The sequence below is a fragment of the Daucus carota genome, chromosome 3 (assembly GCF_001625215.2).
Source record: "Daucus carota subsp. sativus chromosome 3, DH1 v3.0, whole genome shotgun sequence".
Classification (NCBI taxonomy): Eukaryota; Viridiplantae; Streptophyta; class Magnoliopsida; order Apiales; family Apiaceae; genus Daucus; species Daucus carota.
In genome coordinates this window covers 45,281,282-45,294,188 of record NC_030383.2, presented here as the reverse complement: position 1 = coordinate 45,294,188, position 12,907 = coordinate 45,281,282, and the positions used below count along the sequence as shown (strand labels likewise).

Sequence of the window (12,907 nt, the reverse complement as noted above, 5' to 3'; positions counted from 1 at the left end):
TAATTTTTTTTTTCTTTTTCCCAGAGTTGCAGTCAGTTTTTTTGAATCAATTCTATTCAAATAGATAACGACATGTAGTTGATAAGACCAGTGTTATGAAAAGCGCAAATCGGCTCTAGGCGGTGGAAGGACCTTCTAGCGCTTAAGCGGTAAAGCGGACGCTTAAGCGGAATCTTAAGCGGGCCAATAAGCGGATTAATAAAATATAATTAAATATTTAATTTTAATATTAATATATTCAAAAATAATGTTATATTGTGGTAAGAATTTAAATTTTTAATAATATATATATTTTTTAATTTTTTAATATAATTATAGTTATATTATATAAAAAAAATATTTTAAAACTGAAAAATTAGCAAGTCAAAATCAGTTTGACCGCTTAAGTACCGTTTAATCCGCTTAACGGCCGCTTAATCCGCTTAATAGTCCGCTTAATTTTCAAAAACGCTTAAGAACCCGCTTAATACAAAATCGAGGCGTTTTAGGACCGATTCCGCTTAGGCGGCCGCTTAAGCGGCCGCTTAATGCGCTTTTTAAAACACTGGATAAGACTGTGAAGTGGGCTGCGACAGTTCGATGAGCAGGTGTATATTACTTTTGTTCGGTGAAGTACTTTTTCAGATAATTGATAATTTTAATAATTGTTATATTCAAATAAAGGATGGGACCGGCCCGAACTTATATAGTTTCCCACTGAACTTTGTTTTTGACCATTATTCAATCACAAAAATTTACAAGAGGGCGGTGGGAATTGGATACATTTGTTTGCCACTTTCTAGGACGACGCATATTGCTTCGAACCATCTATTCCAAATTAGTCTTGCTTTATGTTTAAGATTGCCTTTTACCAGAGAATGAGCTCATTGATTGAACGCTACAATAAACTTTGTCCTATTTTTATACTCCCTCTGTCCATGCAGGAAGTATACATATGGATTGGGCACAGAAACTAAAAAAAATTATAAAATAAGTATTCATTTTGTTTCAATTTATATGTCTATTTTTAAAAAAAAAAATTGTTTCAAATTACTTGTCCACTTCAACTCTCAATTCAAGATCATATTTCCAAAATCACTTCTACTCCACATATCTCTTATTTATATTTCCTAGATCAATCTCACTCCACATATTTTGATCATTTAATGCAATTAATTTGTGAACATCCACTTTTTTTAAAGTGTGTGATTTTTTTAAAGTGGACATGTAAATTGAAACGGAGAGAGTATAAAGTAGTGAGAAGTAGAAGAAAAGTGGATAAATTAATGGGTCCCATCAATATATAATTGATAGATTTGAAAAAGTAGTTGAAAGTAATGGGTGGGTGAGTTTTTTATATTATACTTCCCCTGTCCCAAAATAAGTGTCACTTCACGTAAGTTGAGGTGCAAAGAAAACATGATTCCGCACATTATTTTTCAAATTTTCTTTTTTGAATAAAAATTTAACATCCATATATTTATTCAAAAAAAATTGAAAAATAATGTGCGGAATCATGTTTTCTTTGCACCTCAACTTACGTGTACAAAGTCAAAGTGACACTTATTTTGGGACAGAGGGAGTAAAAGTTTGCTAGTGGGACACCCAAAAGAGAAAAGTTTATAGAATTAAATGGGATGAGGGAGTATTCTTTAACCAGGGGCTCTTCAATCTTGTTATTTAAAATGATTTTTTAAACATTTTTGTGGGCTTGTTCCCCAAATCTAAGGATTATCTAGTTTAACTAGTATTTCATTTACGCATTTGTAAATCTAAGGTTGGTTGTGATTTTTGTTCTCTCACCGTTTGTATGAGTTTTGTTATTTTCTCAGCATTTGTGTGAGTATGGTGTTTGATTTAATAATAAAAGTTGTTATGAGATTGCATTCTCAGTCGATAGCTCAAATTAATTATGGCAGAAACGAAAGTGACACGATTTTGTTTTTTCTGAAAATAATGCAGTTACTTATTAACGGGACTATAAAAGGACAACTGGTACAAATTCATTTTAATGATTTTATTAATATAATTTCATAAATTATTTTGTACTTATTTTTTAAAATAAAATTTTTAAATATTTTTATTAAAACTAAATTTTAAAATAAATTTTCGGTTTATATTTAATAGACACTTTAAAATACTGCCCCTGAGAGCATCTCCAACCCTATTGTCTGACATGGCAACCTCTGTTGATACTCGAGGTCATTATCTATATCTGATATACCATCTTCCGGACAATAATACCTAAAATTTAGATTTATAAATTTATGTTTTTAATTGAAAATTAAATAATAAAAAAGGATATATTCTATTATTTATCATAAAATATTATATTAATGCAAACATATACACACGTTATATTCTTAGATATAATCTATATTTTTCATTAGAATTTACGTCGTTTTGAGCTATTTGAAAGTTATATTTTTTGACACGAAAATTTAAATGTTACTTTTGACCAAAAACATAAATTTTTATTTTAAAACAAAAATAAAAATTGATAAACACATAAGTTGGATATATAATCTCAGGTGACTTTGAAAAAATATTATTTTGTACTTTAAATATTTAGAAAAATTTGGGAATGAAATTGATATAAAAAAATTATCTAATTTGCACTATAAATAAAAGTATTTTGATTAATTAAATAATACATATATCCTTGTATAAAGTCTTTATTTGATTGAATTCAAAAAAAATATTTATGAAATTTGTCCACAATATATAACATATATTTAAATTTATAGTTATTACAAATTGAAAATAGTAAAAGAGCATAATTTCAAATAATAAAAGTATTTTAAATTTAAAAACCCTAACTAGCCTCCTCTCTCATCTTTTTCCAGATGTCGTCGGAGATTTCATCGATTTTCACCGATAAAAAACTCCAAATCAGTTTATTTCTCTTGATTTGTTCTCGTTTTCTCAATAATACTCCCTAACGGATCCGTTCCAAAATTTAGATCTACTCAATTTTCAAGATTTTGATTTGGTGATAAATCAATTGAGACGAGTCAATGACGAGTTAAGCGATTTGCGATTCAATCTTAGCCATAGCAGTGATTACATATATTTATATTCGATAAGATTGGATCGTGTGAATTGACCCCACGATAGTGATATGAGTTCGAGATCGTTTGTTTTGGTGGTTTAAAATATATTTGTCTTATATGTTTTTTGTAATTGGTTATATATTTAGTTTTTGATTTTATGATTTGATTTATAATTAGATTTATAAGACTTGTTGTTTCCTTGATTTTTATTTGTGCCCCTTTCGAGGGAGTGCCATAGTTTATGGTTTTTTGATCGTGTATTATGATTTTGTTTGTCGTTTATTAACGATTGCGTCATTTTTGATGACTTTGTTTTGGTGCCTGGCATAATCTTTCGTGCTTGATTATTTATTTCTTTCCTCCTTTTTTTCTCTCCGTCTTTAGTTTCCGGCAGGGATGAGCAAAAACCAAACCGAAACCGAATCAAAAACCGCAAAAATCTCATGAAATCGCACCGAATAAAAACCGAACCGAATAAAAACCACACCGAACTTTCCGCGGACTTTTGTCTTTCATCCGGGTTTTCTTTTCGGTCATTAAAGTTTATTGGCTAAATTTCCGGGGCCATCTCTGCATGACTTTTGGTTAGTCGGTAGATTTTTTTGAATGAAATTTGCAGATTTTGCTTTTCTTTTGAGTGTTTTTTTCCGGACATCAAAATTTTTATCTAATTTTGTGGGGGTTTTTCTACATGTCCTTTGGTTAGATGAAAGTTTTTTATGTATGAAGGAAGCTCTCCGATTCTTTCAGCATTGTATTTCGATACAACTCAATGACGTGAAAGTCTTATGACAAAAAAACATAAAATAATAAAAGTATTTTAATTAATCACAATAGCGCATATTTTTGTATAAAAGGCTTATTTGATCGGATTTGGAAAAAAATTATTTATGTAAATTATCTAGTATAAATATCATTGTCTAAAGAGAAAATAGATTTCTTCGCCACCCAACTTACTATGTATTTAGAAACTTACCACTGAACTATACCTTTTTTTATTTTTGTCACTAAAATTAAGTTCAGACTTTTTTTTATCACTAACGTTAGGTTCAGATTTGATTATTAACATTATATTATTTTTTTTAGCATTATTAAAACATACTGGTATTCTGCAATATTTTGCTGATATGGTATGTGTCTTATATCTTTATATGTAGTACTCCATGCGCCGGAGGTAGTTTACCTCGGAGGATGAGAGTTTGACACGCATTTTAAGGCTCTTAAAAGATTTAACTTTATAAATTATCTTATTATTTTTTCCAAATAAAAATTTATCGTTTAAATTTTTATACACAAAAAGAAAATCTCATAATTTAAGTTATAGAACTATGTTTTATAAGAAGTGAGAACCTTAAAATACGATCAATTTAGATATCATATAAACCTCAAATCAAGGTTATGAAATTCTATAATTGTCCATTGTCTTTGTCTATTTTTGTTATAGTATTCGTCCTTATTTTTATATAATAATATAAATAATAGCGGATGATATCTAACTTTGATTGTTATAAAATAATATATAATATAGACAATAGACAATCATTAATTTTATTCAGGAAAAAGTTAAAATAATTTATGAAACTAAATCTTTTAGGAGTCTTCAAATGCGTGTGAAATTTTCTGTTCTTCAAGATAAACTCCCTATACGGACATATAGAGTACTATATATAATGATACAGACATATATCAATTCACCAAAAAATTGTAGACTACCACTATGTCTTAATAATACTAAAAAAATCTAAACTTAATGTTAGTGACAAAAAAGAAATCCAAACCTAACATCAGTGACAAGAAGAAAAAAAATTATAGTTCAGTCATAAATTTCTAAACACATAGTAAGTTGGGTGGCGAAAAAATCTATTTTCTCTTATCTAAAATATAGTCTTTGGAATTTCAAAATAGTAAAATAACAGATTTTTAAATATAGCTAACAATTATAGCTACTGCAACCACGTTCACCAAATTTTATCTAATCATCTACTTTTATATTTATAGCTAACAAATTTATGTATCTATGTTGGAGATGCTCCACAGAGATAGCAATAATTGTTAGCTAAAAATATAAATATCGATGATTAGGTAAAAATTTGCTCAACGCATTAACTAAAATTTTAATACTCGAAATCCCAGTTTTTTTCCTAACACTTTAAATCATTTACTTAAAAAAACATGTATTTCCCAAACATGCCCGATAAACAATAATTCAAGAAAAAATTATTTTTAAAAAATATTGAAAGTGTTTATCTAGTGTGGGTTTTAGATGAAGTTGAAAAACAAATACATATCTCCATATTTTTTTTTATATATAAATGATTTATTTTTGAAAAATAAGATAAGATAAATAATAGCATAAAAATATAAATTGAAAATGTTAACTACAATTTTTAATAGAAAAATGAGTTGAGGTTACAAAATGTAAAAAATTTAAAGTTTGGATCAAAAATTGTTTCAAAAAAGTATAAATAATTTTATATATTTGGATCAAAATTAAGAATTATAAATCATAATTAACTCTTATTTTAATGAAAACTCCCCTTTTTTATCTTTAGCCTTTTTTTTTAATGAAATCTAAGATTATATCGATGGAGCATTAAAAAACACACACATATATATATTTTCAGAATTTATGTAATTCAAAATCATCTAATATCAAAGAAATATATTGAAAAGAATGCATGTTTAAAAAAATAAAGAGTAAAACAATTACGTATAAAACAAGATAAGACTTATACATTTTTTTTCTTCAGTAAAAACAGTTAAAGACCGGAAAAAAAAGAATAGAACAAAAACTAGTGTATATTTTATGGACCAAATCATATAGCTAACCATCCTAGGGCTATATTTAACAGAAAAACAAAAATAAAAGCCTGTATTTTTTTTTTTGACAAAATGCAAATTCACTCCATTAAATTAAAACAAGTCTAGTCGGGACAGATCCCCAACTGACAATGCAATCAGGTTAATAAACAATAAAACGAGCTAAACAAATAGCCGCATTGTTTCCAGACTGCTTAACACAATGAATCCAATGATTCTTGAAATTGAAAATGAATACAAAGGCTTCTCGAGTAATCCAACCTACATCAATCCCGAAAATGGTAGCTTCACAATTGACCTTCACAATAGTTCCATGGCTGTTGCGGTATTCAGACGACTCAGTTGCAAAAACTAAAACTGTATAATAGTACAGTCTGGTCAATACATGAGCATAATAATAATCATACATAATCTTCAACTACTCAAACATATATACTTATATAATTTTTTGTATATATATACAAAAAGCGAACTCATCGTCGTTTCCTTTTTATCAGATTCTACCGATCCCCATTATCCCCATCCACCCTCTCTCTCTCTCCACAGACAAAAATCTTGCTTATATTAAACCCTGAAAACACAAAAACACAAGAAAACAGTTTGAAATCAGCGGAGAATTGAGTGAAAAGAGATGGGTATCTGCGTTTCTAAGCCCCCACCAGAACCCAATCTCTCAAATCACATTGAAATTCAAGAAAACCCAGAACCCAAAAACCCTGAAAATCCGGCGAAAAAGTCGCGGGAGGACGGTGAATTGGCCAAAAAGTCGCCGTTTTTCCCCTTCTACAGTCCGAGTCCGGCGCACTTTCTCTTCTCCAAGAAATCCCCGGCGAGATCTCCGTTGAATTCGAGCTCCAACTCGACGCCCAAGAGGTTTTTCAAGCGGCCGTTTCCGCCGCCGTCTCCGGCGAAGCATATAAAGGCCGTTTGGGCCCGGAGAGTGAAGCCTAATGAGGCAGCGATACCGGAAGGAGAGGAAGTGGAGGGTGGGGGATTGGACAAGAGTTTCGGGTTTTCGAAGAATTTTGCTAGTAAGTATGAGGTGGGAGAGGAGGTTGGGAGAGGGCATTTTGGGTATACTTGTAAGGCCAAGTTCAAGAAAGGGGATAGTAAAGGGAAAGATGTGGCTGTTAAAGTTATTCCCAAAGCAAAGGTATCAAATTTTGAATTTGAATTTTAGTTTGAATTTGTTTCAGTTTCGGATAATTGTGATGTTTGATTTGTTGGTTGTATGTGTGAGTTGTTGTTGGTATGATCAGATCTGTGTGTAGAGGGAATTTTCAGCAATGTGAATTGGTGATCTCGGGGTGATAAACTGAACTGTTTGATATACTGTAATTATATGTGTTTTTTAAATATTAAGTGATGTTGTGGAGCTTTAGATAATTTAACATGTTAGTGTATAGTTTTCGGATTCTGTGATTGACTGCTAAGAATTTGTATCTTCTGTTTTTTTTTTTTTTTGGAGATTTATTAAGATATTTGAACATGGAACATTAGTTAGAGGTAGACAGGTAGTGCATACAAGTTGGCAATTGTTGCTGTGCTGGTATGAAGGTGAATACTGAATAGACTATTAGGATGGAGTCTTCATCATTCTGTTTCATGGTAAACACAAATAAAGGCCACAGTGGCACTTTCATGACTGTTTCAAGAGGAACACGGGAAGCTGAAAATAGATGAGAGTGAGAGAGGTGATAGTTGAATTCAAGTATATGACGATAACTAATTTAGTAATATTGGCTTAAGTAGCATTTTAAATGTATCTTGCAGCTGCACACCAGCTCCATAAACATTCCTTCCTTTTCGTGTCACAGTTCCGGTAAAATTCTTCCTGTTCAAAAATGAGTGTTCCATCAAATTAAGTACAGAGGCATATGAGTTGTAACAGGATAGATACCCATTGTCAGTTTAGTAGTTTACACTTTTGTAATCTCTAAGGTTGTGAAGGAGCTTTACCCACCCGGAACAAGTCACAGACACCCACCACTGCAAATACATGCCAGCCATGCACAATAGTTGTCCCCCATAGTGTACCATCCTGTGGGGAGCGGATCATTTTCTGACCATGATCAGACGCTCGGCCTCAGGTTGTCTAACTGTATGTACAAGTACAAGTCTAATTCTACTAGGGTTGGTGTTTTAAAAGGTTTCACTTGTTTGAATCTCTATCCTTAAGTTCATTAGATTTTTTATTTCTTTTGCTCGCTGCACCTAGTATTGGACTAATATTGTGCCTTACAGTGAACATATCTTACCATATTAGTGTACTGTATTACATTTTTTTATGTATCTCCGAATTTGAATTTGAGTTAATTTTCCTTTGTTCCCAGATGACTACGGCCATAGCCATTGAGGATGTGAGAAGGGAGGTGAAGATTTTGAGAGCTTTGACAGGGCATAGTAATCTAGTGCAGTTCTATGATGCATATGAGGATCATGAAAACGTTTATGTTGTGATGGAGTAAGTCTATACTTTATATGCATTAAATGCATCCATCTCTTTTTCTGTGTTTTTTTTTGTCATGGTATGCCCGTAAATTTTCTTTCTACAACGTTCTCTATCATCGCTAGAGCACATTCGATATTTTCTTTATTGAGCCCCCGTATTTGATAAGAATAGGATTCCACTGTTTTTATATGGTAGTGGGGAGAACCCTTCATCTACCTCGAACCCTCCCCCCACAAAATAGGAGGGAAGAGATTACGTGTAGGGGAGTAGGTGACAAATGGTGTTTCTTTTATTAAATATTCAATGATATCTTTATCTTGTAAACTCCTAAGCTGATTATATTGGAGGGATATCGTTTTTTGCAAAAAAAAGAGTCGATCTTTTGTCAGTCTGAACAGTCATAGCTACAAGAAATTAATTGATTACTGGGAGATGTGTAGGTTAATTGTCAACATATGTAAGAAGTCTATTCTGCTTATATTAACGTGACTCAGACCGCAATAACAAAGTCGTACTTATATTTCAGGTTATGTGAAGGTGGGGAACTTTTGGATAAGATACTTGCGAGGTATTACTCTTATTATTAGCTGCTCAACTGTTTTAGTTATGTTACATATATATTTGGATCTGAACAGCAATGAAAAAGAGTAATATGTGGACTAAAATCCTAAGCAGTCAATGACTTATAAATGCTCGTGATTGTGAATTGCAGGGGTGGAAAGTACACAGAAGATGATGCTAAAGCTGTGATGATACAAATATTAAATGTCGTTGCATTTTGTCATCTGCAAGGCGTGGTACACCGGGATCTTAAGCCAGAGGTGAGAGATTTTTTATAGCTTTAAAATAGTATTTGGTGTAGTTTGCATCTAAAGCTCTTGTGACAAGAATAAATGAGTTTTTCCTATGGATTTCAGTTCAATCGCATCTATTTTGTCTGCTGCTTCATTGGCGATTTGCATGTATTTAATGTATAAATGATTTGAGACATGTAGACGATGAAAACAAATATGATAACTTCCAAGTCACAAGTTTACTAACTGTTTATGTATGAATATGTCTCAATAACTTGCTTATGAAATTAATTACGGAAAATTATACGACTCCCCAATGAACAGGTATGTTATATATTTATGGTGATAATTTTTTCTACAGGTCAGGCTATAGATTAAATCTCTTATATGCCATTAGCAATTTATATACTTCTTATATTTTGTCCTGTATCACCAACTGTCCTCTATTGCTTATATATGGTGCCTCCTGTCATTTTATCTGACTGCAGCTAATTTCTTGTTCAGAATTTCTTGTTTATGTCAAAGGACGAGGACTCACCACTGAAGGCCATTGATTTTGGACTTTCAGATTTTGTGAAGCCAGGTTTTTCCCTTAACCTTCAATAACCTCTTACTTCACTGTTTTCTACACTTCTTTGTATTTCGAAAGTTGACCATCTTATGTATATATATAGATGAAAGGCTCAATGATATAGTCGGCAGCGCTTATTATGTTGCACCGGAAGTATTGCATAGATCTTACAGTACAGAAGCAGATGTCTGGAGTATAGGTGTCATATCATATATATTGTTATGTGGTAGCCGTCCATTTTGGGCTCGAACAGAATCTGGAATCTTTAGAGCAGTTCTAAAAGCTGATCCTATATTTGAGGAACCACCCTGGCCTTCTCTATCTGCCGAGGCAAAAGACTTTGTTAAACGTTTATTAAATAAAGATCCAAGGAAAAGGATGACTGCTGCTCAAGCTCTCAGTGAGTGCCTGAACCTTGACAGTTGGATTCTAAGATCTCATTCCCTTCCCCTTTTCTTTATGTTCATGGACAATAAAAAATGTACATTGCAGGTCATCCGTGGATTAGGAGCAATAATGACATCAAAGTGCCACTGGACATATTGATATTTAAACTTTTAAAGGCTTACATGCGTTCATCTCCTCTGCGGAAAGCTGCTTTAAGGGTGTGTATCGTTCTTCTTCATTAATGGCTTGTATTTCAATATCACCTCTTTTACGTTTTTTTTATTTATTTATAAGAAACCTTCTTCTTTTTGTGTGTGAAGTTTCAGTCCCCATGTCATAATATTTCTGGCTATTACTGATCAGTTTGAAGAAATCATTTACTAGTATATGAATCTAGTTGACAGAAGTGAATAACCTCCTGGAGAAATACATGTATATGTTGGTTCATGCTAAATGTAACAATTTTTACCTAGCAATGTATAAGTTACCATTGTTTACTCAATGTAACTGGCTTCTACATCCCAGGTTCCATGTAATTTTAAAATATTGTATTTTTAAAAAAATTGCTTGCATAAAGGGTTCAAATTCATATTAAGCTGCAACAATCCATTTTTGTTTTAAGGCCATTGCCATCCAGAGGGGAAATAGTGATAGTATAGGAAAAAAATCTGCTATTTCCTATTTTGGGAGATCTTTCCCTTCAGTTAGAACCTGCATATGCAAAAGGTTCAAATTTCAAATTATTAATGCCCTCACCGACTAGATTCTGCATGTACTTGTTGTGTGCTAGTATGTACTACCAATAGTAATTCATACTCTTGGCTAGTCCTTGGTGGTTCCCCGTGGGCCATGTTGCTTGTAAACAAGTCACAACAGTCATCAGTTATATAATAATGCTAAACATGTTCTATGGAGTTGAGGAGTACCTGTGTCTTGTCGGGTTTTTTGCTGACATGATGTATTATGTAGTCCTTGTACCTGTAGTTTTCGAGGTTATGTACACATTCTTATAATTATACTCTCTTTTGTAATTATTTGCAGGCTTTATCCAAAACTTTAACTGTAGATGAGTTATTTTATTTGAAGGAGCAATTTGCACTGTTGGAACCAAACAAAAATGGCTCCATATGCCTGGATAACATTAAACAGGTTAAAAATTTTCAAAATAGTATGTTTGTGTAGTAATCTTTTATTATAAAAGTGATCTTATATTTAGAGATATGGGCAGGCTTTGATGAAAAATGCGACGGAAGCCATGAAGGAGTCACGTGTTCATGATTTTCTCGCATCAGTATGTGCTTCAACTTTCATAAATCATGAGGCTGAGATCAGCACCTCTCATGCTAATTAATTGGTTTCAAATTGCTAAACTTTGTTCTCTTTTTGTTAGCTTAATGCCCTGCAATATAGAAGAATGGATTTTGAGGAATTTTGTGCAGCAGCTACAAGTGTTCATCAGCTTGAGGCTCTTGATCGATGGGAGCAACATGCTCGGTGCGCATATGAACTTTTTGAGAAAGATGGTAACAGAGCCATTATGATTGAGGAACTAGCTTCTGTAAGTTGCATTCTTCCTGGCAATCAAACTAATAAATTTCTCATATTTAATGCTACTCGACGGAAAGTACATGTTCTGTGATCGACAAAAAAGAGTTTCAAACTAATATTTTTCTTGGGGAATTGCTAAGAGTGCTGAATAAGCTCCATTTTACTAAACAAGCTCCTTTTTTTATATTTTCACATGTAAATTATGAAACTTCAGTGATGGAGTTAATTGATCTTGTTTGTACTCTGGGTAATTATGTAATTTTCATGTTTAAAGAAAAAGATCGGAGTCTATATGGTAAATGATGGAGCCTAGTCATCAATTCCCTCTTCTTTTTTTCATTTTTCTTTTGTCTTTTGTGTGTGTTTAGCATACCTTGAATAATCGGATACATGGCATATTGTTTCAGGAACTTGGCCTCAGCCCGTCTGTCCCAGTTCATGCCGTCCTACATGACTGGATCAGACACACTGATGGAAAGCTTAGTTTTCTGGGATTTGTGAAATTGTTACACGGAGTATCTAGTAGGTCTCTTGCGAAAGCTCAATGACCCAGCCATCCAGCATCCATCGCAATCATTGCTTCTTTGTTGCCATGTGAGCTATGCGAACAAGAGGTGTTTAAGATTTCCCCGGCGATCATCAGTTTATTGAATTCATTCTGTTACCGGGAGCCTTAAATTGCTTTAGTTAGAAATATATTAATTTTATTTCTTGTAAAATGAATTTTTCAAGTGGAATTGGGAAGGGGAGCTATTTGCTCGAACTCAGAGTTATCATTGTCAGTTGCGGAAACCGAACTCATGAAAAAATATGAGACCACCCCTGCCCTTTTGTGCCATACCCACAATTTCGTCTGCCTGCAGTTGATTTTCACATGTAATTATATTAAGTATGTTGCATTATTGATAATGTCGGTTGTGTACTTTGTGTGACACATCTAAAGTTCTGTGTATATGTTTAAGTCATGTAAATACATCTTCCGGTGTTTATTTTTAAATTGTTGTCACGGAGGTAGCTGTATTCAGATGGTTTCAGATAATTACTGTACTGTTTTTGTCTTGCTACTGTTAGTAGGAAAACGTATCGAAGTTCCGACGAGGCAATTTTCTTTACTGAAGCACGGGTGGAAATACCTAAAATAAATCAAAATACTATGTTGTCTAAATATGAAAAAATACCCACTTCATCCCACTTTGTTGCATACATCCCACTTTGTTGTATACATTGGGGCTCCAATCTCATGATGAATTGGAGTTGTATATATTGCGCTTCATCTCATGATGAATTGGAGTTGTATATATTG

At 32.5% G+C, this 12,907-nt stretch overlaps 1 protein-coding gene across 1 annotated transcript; it reads left to right on the top strand.

The window, feature by feature from the left end:
• The first annotated feature begins 6,276 nt into the window (after window positions 1–6,276).
• On the top strand, window positions 6,277–12,601 carry LOC108214698 (CDPK-related protein kinase). The gene is made up of 11 exons (XM_017386850.2): window positions 6,277–7,005; window positions 8,186–8,316; window positions 8,831–8,872; window positions 9,017–9,125; window positions 9,603–9,681; window positions 9,773–10,069; window positions 10,162–10,274; window positions 11,098–11,205; window positions 11,285–11,347; window positions 11,447–11,614; window positions 12,012–12,601. The coding sequence occupies exons 1-11, from the start codon at window positions 6,484–6,486 to the stop codon at window positions 12,150–12,152; spliced, it is 1,773 nt and encodes a 590-aa protein (XP_017242339.1). The 5' UTR covers window positions 6,277–6,483; the 3' UTR covers window positions 12,153–12,601.
• The last annotated feature ends 306 nt before the right edge of the window (window positions 12,602–12,907 follow it).